The sequence below is a fragment of the Pterocles gutturalis genome, unplaced genomic scaffold, assembly GCF_000699245.1.
Source record: "Pterocles gutturalis isolate BGI_N339 unplaced genomic scaffold, ASM69924v1 scaffold15437, whole genome shotgun sequence".
Taxonomy (NCBI): domain Eukaryota; kingdom Metazoa; phylum Chordata; class Aves; order Pterocliformes; family Pteroclidae; genus Pterocles; species Pterocles gutturalis.
Window position 1 is genome coordinate 8,930 of NW_010115841.1, and position 13,295 is coordinate 22,224.

At 40.8% G+C, this 13,295-nt stretch overlaps 1 protein-coding gene across 1 annotated transcript in view; it reads right to left on the minus strand.

The window, feature by feature from the left end:
• LOC104463126 (centrosomal protein C10orf90-like) overlaps positions 1–13,295 on the minus strand; it is a gene marked incomplete at its 3' end in the record, with an annotated part of 53,799 nt that overhangs the window by 1,587 nt on the left and 38,917 nt on the right. Inside the window, exon 4 of the mRNA XM_010075330.1 lies at positions 2,154–2,447. Within this exon, the coding sequence (XP_010073632.1) occupies positions 2,154–2,447 (294 nt within the window). The remainder of the gene's footprint in view (positions 1–2,153; positions 2,448–13,295) is intronic.

The window sequence follows — 13,295 nt, forward strand, 5'->3', positions numbered from 1 at the left end:
TCCTTACGCTCCTTTATTTTGTCACTTGAACCGCAGAATTCATAATCACCTTGGAGAGATTTAAAAGTTCATTAAGAGTGCATGGTTAATTTTTTATTGGGTTCTCCACCTCATTAGACACAGAGGGCAATTTCTGAAATAAGAATGCCAAGATATTATGAATAGGCCTCATTAAACAGAATAGATCAAATCTAATCATAGGTGCTACTCAGTGCCCTGTGACACCCCGAGTATCTCTCACATTAAGCCAGACATCACACCGAAGCGTAATTAAACCGCTCGGGTGCTTCGCTCTGTTTGCCGGCACGCGCTTCCCAAAAGCAAGACAATTCTGTAACATCGTGGAAAGCAAAGGATATCACACTGCAACTTGCAGTTTGGGTTCATTTCAATCGTTCTATGATTTCAATTTATTGCACGTAGCGTAGGAAATAACCCATTGTTATGGACCTTAATCACATCTCATTTCTCTTTGACCATGCGGAGGCTTTCATAAACACTCCTCGTGTTGTTTTTTTTTTTTTTTCTTTCCTGATAACACAGTTTGCTTTCTATCTTTTCTATATATTCATTAGCTAGTGGAATGACTCCATGAAAAAAAAAATATAAACAAAGGTTAATATGCGTTGTAACATATTACTATGAAAGCTGTCAGTTCACACAGTCCTCCATTGAGAACAAAAAGATTATTTTCTACACTTATAATTATGATTTAATGCTCTATGACTGATACTCCCTGCATGAATTAGGACCAAAAGAGGTTACGTGCTCCAAAATCGGAGTTGACAAGGTTCTTGTTTAGAGGACAGAATTAATCCAAAATAACAAAGGAACTTCGGAAGAATCCAAAATAACAAAGGAACTTCAGAAGAGCTCCATATGAATTCTTTTGAAAAGTCACACTGGAGTACTTCTTCCTTGCCAAATAATTTGATTTCTAGAACTAAATATCTGGGAATAAAGCCCATTACTGTTTTATTTCAATTTTTGGTTACAATAAACTTAAAATATTTTCCTCTTTATGACATATTGTACATATTATATTGTACTCAAAAAAATATATTAATATGATCTGTGTTGGGTACATTTGCCTTATAAAAGCCTGAACTGTATTTCCTCCCTAATACTGTTCTTGTTAACATTTTTGGAAAAAAAAACCAACTTGAAACCAGTGACCATGAAATTAAACCAGGTTTACAGAGGTGTCGATTAACTTTATCTTTGATGGATCTCAGCGGATGCTTCACTTTTGTAAAACTAAGTCACTCCCAGTTAGTGCAATGGCATGATTTAACTGCAGGCACTGAAAGCAGGATGAGGCTTCTCTCATCCAAATCCGTGTTATATTCTGTACCTTTACAGTCAATAATGAAAAAGTTGTACCTACCTGCCTACAAAAAAAAAAAATTCAGTAAGAAAAAATGCTGTAAGAAAAAAAGGCTTTATGACCATTAGGTATTCTTGGAGTAAATTTCTCACAGACCTGCTGATACTAAAGCCAAATTAATGTATAGGATATCCCAATTTTCTTCTGCAAAAATACAGGAATACAGCTGCTTGTGTCATCTCCATTTTAACTGTGTGAACAGATGTTGGAGGTAAGACATCCCAACTGGTGCTGATCTAGAAGAAATTATGTTTTACATGCTGAAATTTTGTTGATAATCAATTGTTAAACTTTTGATTTTTTTTTTTTTTCTTCATGATAATTTCTCCAAACGAGGTGTTTCATGCTATACTGGTGCACCACATCATTCATGCCATTGTGTCAAAAAAAAAAAAAAAAAAAAGACTGCAGAAATTAAAGAAAGGGATCAGACCAAGTTGTAAAAATAACCTCGCTTCTGGTGCTCCTTGCTTGGACTGGGACTGCTTGACTCTGCAATTTTAATGTTTTTTCAAGACTTTCTTGAACCTACTTACAAAGTAAGCCTATCTTTCTCATTTTAACCTTGTTTGCTATTAACCGTAGCAATGCATACAGTCAGATTAGTTGATTGATCTCTCACCAGATGACTCATACTCAGCTCTTAAAGCTAGACAAAAATGGCCTGACTTTCCATTATTTCACTTTTTTTTTTTTTCTTTGAGACTGATCTCATCTTATTATTGAAACCATACTCCCAACAACCCCGGTAGGATTTGTACCTTACTTTTTAGGAGCTGGTTTTGCCTGTGAACGTATTCTTCCACGAGGATTCTTGATGATGCCTTTACATAGCACATACTATCGGAGAGAGACTTTTTTGCTTTCAAGATGATGCCCTGGGCTTGGATGTCTTTGGGTTTGGAGGTGCCTTTGGAGGGATCTATCTTTTTCAATGAGCCATCGGTAGCAGCAGCGATTGCATTTCTGGATGCTGTATCTGGAAGAGCGCCAGAGGTCGTTGCACTGCTCTTGTCCACGGTGTGTTGCTTCTTCTTGTTTCCCGGCAGCATTTGTGTTCCTGGGGAAAAAAACAAAAAACAAAAAACAAAAAACCAAATTCTATAACATGGGAACATTTCTCTTCCCCTCATAATTTTTATTTCCTGCAAAACCACATTCAGTTAGGGTTTATTTAACCATTTATTGTTTTAAAAGTTGTAACTGATACAAATGTTATCACGATTGCCATGCCGCTGTACTGCAACAAGATGTTACTGATAAAATAATCACAGAGGATACTCTTCATAAAAATAAACTCCCATTCTAAATAATATATAGATGCTCTGAAGGGCAGGTATGCTCACATAAAACGTATGCTCTGTGTCTTTCTCCTGTCCTTTATTCACTTGAGAGGAACATTTTAGAATTGGTTAAACCTGGTCAAAATTATAGTAATGGTTATTATATCCAATTATTATATTATTATTATCAAATTATTATTATTATCCATTTATTATATTATCATTAATGTATTATATCCAATTATATCCAATGATAGTTCTGATGAAGACTGAGGTCCAAATTGTTTTGGGATCATGTTTCAACCTCTCCGTAGTGGAGTGGCTGCTGGACAAAGCCACAACAGGAACCTGCAAAAGGTCTGATTTGTACGAGATACGCTTTCCCCTGAGATGGTTTTGGTAAGAAGGATGCTGCACAGCAGCTACAACTGCAGGACCCTGCCATGCCAGAAGAGACAGGGCTAGCTGGGTCAGCTCTGTGCTTTATAAACCTTGAAAGATGATGCAAGGTGACCACCACCACGGCCAGCAAAACCCTAGAAAAACGAGAGTTTGGGGAAATAAGCACACTGAAGCGTCCATTTTCCAAGGTGTATTTTAGACAGAGTTTTGAAGGGAGAAGAAATAGAATAGAAAAAAAAAATCAGGAAATTAAATCCAAACAATTAGGGACAGCATGGAAGGGGCACCAGGATTAGGAAGGAGGGTAGAAAATACGAGAACTTTTTTATGTCCCTATGAACCACTTAGCAGTGGTCCCTGGTAGGTGGGCACCCATATGGCCATGCTCCCAGCATGACTCTGCTCTGCCTTTTTAATCATGGGCAGAAATATTGGCAGTCCTAGTCACAGGCTGACTCGAGACCTAAAGATTTACATAGATGGAAATGACCAATAGCTACTAAAAAACTCTGAAAGAAGGCAACTGAGACACTTGGGAGGTACAAGGGAAAAAAAAAACCAAACCAACTGGTTTCAGACTTAACCATAAAACCAAGCAAACCAGGCAGGGAATTGTCTTCTTTGCTGTAAACATAACACATTTAATAAACCACTGGTGTTTCATGACAAGCACATTTCTAAAAACAGCCACGTCATTCTTTGCGCTGCTGACTCATTCTCAGTTGCTGCCCCTCTCTAAACACTTCTTTCCAATGTCTCGGTTGAGGACAGAGGGAAGATTAGAAGTGTTTTTCTCCTTTATTCCAATCCATGAGAACGCGTGAGATGGCACATCATGTTAGACACTTTCTTATCTCATAGTTATTAAGCAGAATCAGACCCTGCAGTTTTCAGTTCACTTTCCCAGTCCTTAACCCACTCATTAAACGAGAAAAACTATTTCCCACAAAATGATGGCCTCCTACACATTTTAGTGATCCGAATGGCTTATATTTCTATTCGCTCATCCTGTATTTCTGGGGAAATCAGAGGCATTAAGGTACAGCATCTAGAATTTCTGGATCAGCAAGTTTTTAACATCTTACGTTTCTTTGGAAACTGGTCTGACCACACAGGCAGAGGGAGTAAACTTCTCAGGGGATCCTCTAGTAAAGATCAGCATAGACAGAAAAATTAACTTTTTTTTCCTATTAGCTTCATTAAGATAAAATCTGTCCTAAGCAATTTCACAGCCATACAGAAAATCTGATCAAAGCAAGGATGTGCACACAGAGCTCCTGAATTCTAGGCTGGCATCCAAGCTCTCCCTCTTCTCCTTGATATAACTTGTTTTTTCTCCTTGCTTTTCACGCATTGCAAACATTTGCCTTGTCTTTTGTCAAAACTTCACTCTCTTCTCCAATTTTGATGTAAATACAACAAACTGGAGAGACTCAATTCTGTCCATGTGCTCAGTTGGAGGCTGTGCATATACCGTGATCTGTTCCCTGACCGACCCCGTACCTGCAGCTATGTGCTGTGTGTCTACAAATCTTTTATGACATATAGAGGGAAAAAACATTGGGACAGATTCATGGGGTCATGGGCATCAAAGAGTGTTTGGGGGAAGAGGTAGAAACAGGCAGCGCGGTAGGAGAAGATGAAGAAAGCAGCAGGTAGTATTAAGTGACTGCAGAGCAGCGGAGGAGGAAGTCTTTTCATAAAGGCAGCCAAGATAGTAGAAGGATAGAGAAGGGAAAAAAAAGAGGGCAGCTAAGGCATAGACAGAACTTGAATGGAAAACAGATTATCTCTTTAAATCATCTTTTAAATTAAAATAGTTTACTGGCCAGTAGAAAGCAGAGAGGAGAAGAAAAGTGGAAAGGAGAAAAGAGTTTTTCTGCTCATCCAAGGCAGCATCGCAGTAGGAGATAATTTGCTTTCCTATCGAGAAATGGTCTGTGCAACAAATGTGTGCGTTGTGAAGCCAAACGGCTCCTTTGCTGAGATTGTCAGACCGCCGAAACCGCTGGGGTGTCCCCCAGGAGAGGCTATTTGCTATGGCTGGGCATCTGAAACTGCAGCGTGAATGGTCAGGGTGGTGAAAATGGGCTGCAAGGCAGCAAAATAAACCAGCGGAAAGCAGAGCGAGCGAAGGAATTGTCTGTAAGTCGCATCTTCCCAACGTCTTAGAATATGGAGCTGAACAAAAGGAAGAAGAGTTGCCTGGAGTATTCACACTCCATTTACTCCTAACTACCAAACTAGCTATTTGTGGATATTGGCTTCCAAGTGTAAGTACAGTAACCTTCAAGAAGGGAGAATTAAGCCCCGGGAATTTTCGTGGTGCAAATGGAGAGAAGCTTCCCTTTCGCATGGCACCCCTTCCCTGCTACAATGCCACCAGTGGCATCCTGCCCGTAAGGTCTGGGGATTCCCACAAGGATGTGGATTGGAGAGAGAGAGAAGAAAGGCACGAACAAAATGAGGAATTGGGTCTAAAATTTAAAAAAAAAAAAAAAAAAAAGGCTGCTTCTTTGCATTTTATGGCAACAAAAGGATGTCTAAGAAGGAATTTTAAAAAGCAAGATTACTTAAGAAATTCAGGTATAAAAGCACGGCATCCTTTCTGCATTAGGATTGTCTTCCTTAGATCTTGAAGCAATATTATAGCTGAATCTTAATCCTTATTAGATTCACAGTATGGTGGGGATTTTTTTTTTGTGTGTAGTTAATTAAGGCAATAAGAAAAGGTGTGCCTTGTTCTTGTCTAACATCGAAGGCAATCAGAATAATAACGGAGCCAATTTGGTAAATTCTTTCCTCGACCTCCCTCTTGAATTAACCTTTCCATTCCAAAGGGACACCCAGGCGCAGGCAATCCCCAGGAAAACACCACCAAGAAAACCAGGCACAGGCTCCAAAGATCAGCTCCCTCATCCTCAAAGCAGCCATCAATTACCTTTACCTAACGAATGCAGATGCAAATGATAGTGAGAAAAACAAAGGAAAAAAGCAAAGGTACTGAAAGGTAAGATCACAGAGTCTCACTCTGTACGTTCTGGATCCGTTTTTAATACACTGTGTGGGGAATTAGGGCTGCTACTCTCATTAAGACTATCTGGAATTGTATATCTAAATCCCCACGCACCGCACTTGAAATATATCTGCCCCTCTGAGAATAGCTAGAATTGCAACTAGATGCCTAGCAAGAGATGTTTTTTCTATTATCCCAGCTGAAGAAAGACTTTACAGCTAATGAACAAAGACATGCAAGTGTAATGCTTTGGGAGACACTGGAGAATAAAATTCGAAGAAACAGAAAGCTGAACGGGTCCGTTAATAAAATTCAGCAAATACAGGTCCTAGTTGTAAAAGTTCAGCTGCTTCTAGGAGAAAAAGTTGAAGAACAAAATCATAATTACATTCAGAGGGAAGTCGTTATTGCCCTATGCAAGAAAGCAAAAGACAACGGTTCAATTTTTAAATAATGCCTTAGTGAAAACCATATGATATTGGAGGAGTTAAAAATATTCTGTAAAACCCGGCGTAGGTTTTCAAAAGCTCTTTTTTAAAAAAAAAGAATCCTTGATCTCTGAGTAAAATGAGTATATTGTTTTACTGTAAAGTATCTTTTTACATTTTCCTCCCTCTCCCTTCAGGGGGTTTTGCTAACGGGAAGTGACCCTGTATTACAGCAGGTTAAACTCGCCCTTCCTTGAAACATGGTCAATTCACGCAAAGATTCCCTTTTCCATTGTTACTACAGTTTTTTTTTTTTTTCTTTTCACTTTACAGCAGGATAATGCAGCTTTTCATCCTTTCATAAGACACTCTTCTGAGCCTTCCAGTGTGGATTTTTGACCACTCATGACAAAGTGCTTCTTTGAAACTGGCCAAAGCTCCTTTTACCGGATGCGCAGCGCTGCAAATCCTCCGCGACCACCAAGCAAGCCTGACGAGAGGCAGCCGGGGAAGGAGACACACCGCGGTGATTCACTGCCTGTCATTAATGAGATCAGACATCGCCACTGGAGGTAGGCTTTACAATATAGACCACCTGCTGCTTTTTCTCTTTTTTTTTTTGATTTAATAAGAGCCCCACTTGGGTTGCTGAGCTCTCCCAGACCTCCGTGATGGGAGCTGACGCTGCCAAGACCCCAAGCAGAGATGAGCAGCAATTAATGGTGCTTAGGGACATGGTTTGGTGAGTTAAGTGGTGTTGGGTTGATGGTTGGACATGATGATCCTTGAGATCTTTTCCACCCTTAATGATTCTAACGTTCTTTAAATACAAGAAACTTCTACTTTCTTCAAGATTTAGACCAGGCATGCGTAGGTGTAGGTTGTACAGAAGCCCACACGTCCCAACCAAGACACCAGACACCTGATGACAAAGACTGATGACTCCACTCCTATCATGAATCAGGTATTAGCACCGCTAAGCCATACAATCTTAGATATAAGTAAACAGACCCCATCATCTCAACAGCTCGGTAATGCAGAAAAATGGACACGTTGCGAGCAACGACAATATTATTAGTTATTGCAGTGTTTGTCAAGGGATGGGAGATAGGATGGATAATGTATTGTTCAGATCACTGCCGAGGAAAAGACATCACTTCTAATCAGGCAACAAGCTGCAGTCAGCAAGGAGTGCTATGAAATTCACATGGTTTTACTAAAATTTCTGCTGACCAGCGATGAGACCTATGTCCCTAACTGTCTTCTTGGTGTTTGTCAAATGACTCGTTTGCAAGAGGCCACTGTTCAGCATCAGCATCCATGGAAACTATCCAAATTGCAAAAAATCCTGACAGTAATGTACGTCTTTCAAAAAAAACCTGGGGCTGGATCCTGAGAAACAGGGCTGGGCCACATCCTCAGCTCCAGTCCCAGAATTACCAAGACCCAAAGTCAAGGAGGCAACTTTACAAGCTTGAACTGAGAGAATCAGCCAGACTGTCACTCCGGATGAACAAGTCATTGTACTGATACTAATGCTTCTTCAAACAGCCCTGCCTGGAGACGATAAGGCGTAATTATCCCAGCTATATCAATAACACCTCAAGCTAAAAGTCTAGATTAAAAAATTATCTCTAACAAAAAAAGGTTGGCTTTTTTCCTAGCTAACTCTTGGTTTTTTTTTTTTTTTTCCTAAATGATGTTGACAGCTGTAGATACATTTCTCGGAAGATGCTTTCATTTCGCAAAAGCTAATATTTGACTGTAGAAAGTCGTAATCATTTAAAAGAGAAAGCTTATCAAGTGTACCTAAGAGCTATTAGGTTTCAAACCTATAATCAGTCCAAAGCAGGAAGAGCCTCTTGATGTCAAGAAACAGCTTGTTTACAGAAGGCTTTTGGCAAAATTAGAGTCCAACACTTGGCTTCAGCGCAAACAATCCCATAATGCAGCTAATCAACGGCACCTAACAATAAGTCTCTCTCAGTTTATTTTCTCAAAATACTTTGCAAATAATTAATCAACCTTCTTTCTTGGCGTTAAATAAAGGAACGCCACTTATTTCAGGCAGCTAACGGGTAGCAAGGCGCTGCTCGGGATGGGATGCGACGCACCAACTCTGAGTACGGAGAGGGTTGGTGGAATGAGGGTGTAATTTGCAAGGACTGCGCCAGCAAAAAGGAAACGTTCCTGCCTGGCACCTGCAGGAGATCATCTTACACTCTGAATCATGAGAGTGTATTATTGCTGCGGAATATTTTAGCGGTCAGGAAATAATCCACCCACATGATTTGATTCGACTGCTTGCACCAGTGAGTTCCCAATACCCCAGCTCGTGGAGAACAGAGTTTGTGTATTTTTATAACATTTTTCCCCCCTTTGTTTCCTATGTGCTGGGACAGGATAAAAGGAAGAATATTCTCTTTTCAATTAAACCTTTCATAATTTGGAGGTTGGTTAAGCACCTGGTAATTATTTTCTCATTGAGGAGAATCAGTCTTTCATTTTAGACTCATGCCTCGAATCACAATTGTTCTTCTTGTCATGCCTTTTGGGCCATGCTATACCATGGCTTTAACAAACCCAACACTCCCAGGCAACGGGTCCTTAGACTGAGAGAATCTCTGTTCAGATTGTTAAGAACTATGGAAATGGTTATTGAAAATACTTTAAAATTTGCTGTACTTTTGAGACAATCTCTAACATCCACGTAACAAAACCTCCGAGTTAGACATCCACGTTTGCACCTCAAGGACATCATGCTGGAGGCTACCAGATGCTGTTGTAGTGACTCAAGGAGTAATCTGATGCAGTGTGAGTTTAAGAAAAAGAAAAATCAGGATGGTTCAGAACATTTGAATGGTGATTTGCAAGGTAAGAAATGCATCGACCACTTGGTATTCTCATCATGTCACAGACACCTAGTTGTTCAGCTCTTTTGACAATTCACCGCAGTTGGACGGAGCCAAGTACTCATTTCACAGACTGCAAAGGACTTGCTCCCAGCTTAAACCAAGTGTGAATAAGGGGGAAATGGGGCCCTTTACTCCAGTGGCATAACACAGTCATTGACTCCACATAGCTCACCTCTTTCTCTTAATCCCGATTTTAATGATTCTCATATTCAGGCCCCCACTGCTTGCCCCGAGTGCTAACGAGTGACTTGCCCCTTCCAGCGTCCTTCACGATTGTCTCACGTTTCTACCAACTCTGACAGCTCAAGCTAGAAATGGCCACCCTGAACAACAAAGAGCGGAAAAATCAAACCCTTAACTTCCACAAACCAAAACCCAGAGAGATGAACTTTATTTTCAGCAGCAAATATGATCATCTTTGGGAAAATGATTCTAATTCATCAATTCCACTGCTGTCCGTAACATCACTAACAGGGCAGACATCCTTCTGTTCTCTAGGGAAACAATGGCATTGCTGTCCAACAGGTTCATTGCTATGCCCCATGGTAAAAAACTGAGCCTTGAATCTGCAAAAGGCATGCTTCGTGAAGGTAGGGAGCTCCTTCAACTCCAGTCAAATTATTTTATGTTCATGCCCTTAAACAAGTGAAACAAGCAAACCAACAAAAACCTCCACAAAAACCAAAACCAAACCCCCAACCATCCTCCCAACTATCCATGGCTGCTCCTTTCCTAAAATCACAGAGAAATTGTTAAAGAAGTAGCTCCATGGGAAAATCCGAGTGCTTTCAGCACAGCCAGGGGCACTGTGACATCACAGTGCCACCGAATCACCAGTGCCGTCACTGAAAACCAGTCTGGGGGTGGCTTTGGCTTACCCAACCTTGAGCATCATCTCTCCCTCTTGTTTACGTCCATTGCCTGTGACCTCCAACGGTAGCTATGCATCCATGCGACTGGGCAGAAGACCACATCACTCTTCTTAGTAAGTCCCATAGTTTTTCTAAATAAGTGGAATAAGAAACAATACCCCTCCACACTGACCTCTTGCTTCTCCTCTTGCACCCAATGAGCATCATCACTCCTTCCTTCATCACACCAGATGGCAGAAAGCGTTTGAAGCAAGGAGCAAAGCTCAAGAGCTTGGTACTCCATAAATATGAAAGTGCCCTCGAGAGAAGAGGAGACATCCCCTTCCTTCTGAAAAAAGCTCCAAGATAAGGAAAGGCAAGTCTTGTTGCCCATCACCCAGGTTGGGGTCTGTCTCGAAGGCTGGCAGCATCTTCCAGAGTCACTCCTAACTGAGGACTGCCAATTACTCCTTGAGTTTTCAACATCTGTAAGGACCGAGTCGCCCATTTCGCAGCATCCCATAGAGTACATGAAGGTCACATTGCAGTGTGACACAGACCCAATGACACAAAACGTCTAGACTAAGGCAAATTGACAACCTCCTCCATTTTAAATTTGTACCAGATGAAGTGAAACATCAAAGGAGCTCCTTTTAATGGGCTTTTTGGCATGTGGTCCTTTGTTCTTAACAAGTCAGCCCCAGCTGCTACGTCCATAATGCCAAGTCAGTAACGTCCCCAGCCAGATTCTGGGCTGATGTAAATCAGTGTCGCTCCTCTGAAGGCAGATATTTCTATTGGTTGACATCAGCTGAAGATTTGGCTCCTCGTGCTTGGCAGGTGCAAGCTAAAGTAAAATTTTCTGTGCCATATTTCACATTGCTCCTGTCTTCGCCATCACTACTGCTGTACACATTCTGAGGCTGGAGAGTTAATTAGCATCAGCTGTAGCTACTCAAGTTTCTATACAATAAATTCCATATTGTAAGGAACAGCTTTCGCCTAATTATATCTTGTATATGTGTGTATATATATATATATTTTTTTTTTTTTTCCCCTGCACACACTGATCTTGTACTCTGGGTTACTGCATGGTGACTTTCCCATAAACAAAAGATGAGGTGAGAGCACCAGATATGCCACATTCATTCATCACAACATTTCCAAAACTATGTAGGAATTGACAGTAAATCCTATTAGTAGCCTTCAGTCTTAAGATTGCCTCCATTAGCCCATCCTGATTACCACGAGCATATAACATTTTCAAAGTGACCTACAAATATTTTCTTGCTATATGGACATCTCAAATACCAGGGGCTTTCCCTGTATTTAAAATGAAAATTTAATGAAAATAAAGTGTATTTAAAAATGAAAACATTCTTTTACTTCGCAGGTAGCAGCATATAGAAATCCCACAGCACCAGCTGTTCTGATTTTACTCCCATACATATATATACACACATACATATATATGACATGCACACTACATAAAACATTTAAAATAGCCCTTGAAACAAAATAAAGTCTAGTTATTTACCCTTTAATAAACATGCTGCTGGCTTCAGCGCTTGTCAGTAAAACTCTTGTTTGGGCCATTCAACACCACAAAAGCCCAGATCCCAGTTTGCCTCATCCACTGATTAATTAAATGATGCTTTCAAGTCACCTGCCATTCTCTTTGGGAAAAAGTTTAAGCAGCTACAATACCAGCTCTCTGATCTGTCCTGTTCACTGATTTCAATCTGTTCTTCCCCTTCTTGAGTGCTTCATTCCTGAGTTCTGTAGGAGAAGGGACGCCAGCAGCACAGCCCCCCCAGACACCCCCTGTGACCAGGCTGGCTCCCAGCGCCCGTTCACAACCATCGCATCATCTTCACCTTCCATTGCTGACTCACGCCTACCTCATAATCCCCATGTCCCTACTTTTGGGTAGTTTACATAAGAGTGTGATTCAGGAGATGCCCTTTTGTCATCTCCCCCCACTCTCCTTGTGCATCCTTCGCATCTTCTGCATCTCAACGTAGGACCCAGCACTGCACCTACCCTCCAAACCAGACTGACATTTCTCTCCACCTCAGCTGTTCTTTAATCATCCTGCACAGCAGTTTTGGGCACGACGAGAAGAGAAAACCAAACATGTAGACTTTATAAAAGTCGAAGCGTTAGCAGAAACTTTTTTTTCCTGTTTGCAACATAGCTGAGATTTGTAAATGTGCTCAGGCATCAAGATATTGATGATTATCTCAGCTTGAACAGGTACATTTAGATGTTGGCATTTATAATCTTTCACAGGAAAGTGATGATATTGTTTAATCAAGAGGTCAGAATTAATTTAAAGGTGTCTTCTCTTTGCCCCTTTTTAATAATTCAGCATAGAGCCCAGTAGGTAATAGATTGTAAAAGATGGATGGAAAAGTAGATATTCACGTGGAATCTCTTCTTCATGAAAGGTAAGTGAGAAATCAGGATTACAAACGCTCCTGTCTTCAGCAGAAACAAGACAAATCTTTTCATTTTTAACTTACCTCATATTTATGAGACATCAGCTACAGACAGTAAAGGAAATTGCAGCATTTACTTAACAGCAGCGCTAGCAAGTTCTGACAGCTTGTTAAAAGCCGTGACCGAAGGCAGGGTGATGCACATCGATCACCTGGGACAAGGACCTCATGGAGCTTGGCCCGGGCTTACCCTTGGTGGCATCTCTCTGCGGTGGCTTTCAGTGGGGACATTTCACATTAACAGGCACATGTTCCGTAAGCTGCCCAAGGGATTTCAATGCTGGCCGCTCATTAAAAATGAACACAATTATATCCTACGACTCTACCTCTTCCTGTAGTTCAAGCGTGACTGCACATGTAACATGGATTTTCCAGCACCTACAGTCCATTTTCTTGCCAGATAAGGGAAGTAAAAATACCCAAAGCAATGGAACCAGTGGAAGATACAGTCCATAGCGGTGAAATCACAAGATCATATTCCATCCTTATTATCTGGACCAACCTCCTGCTGA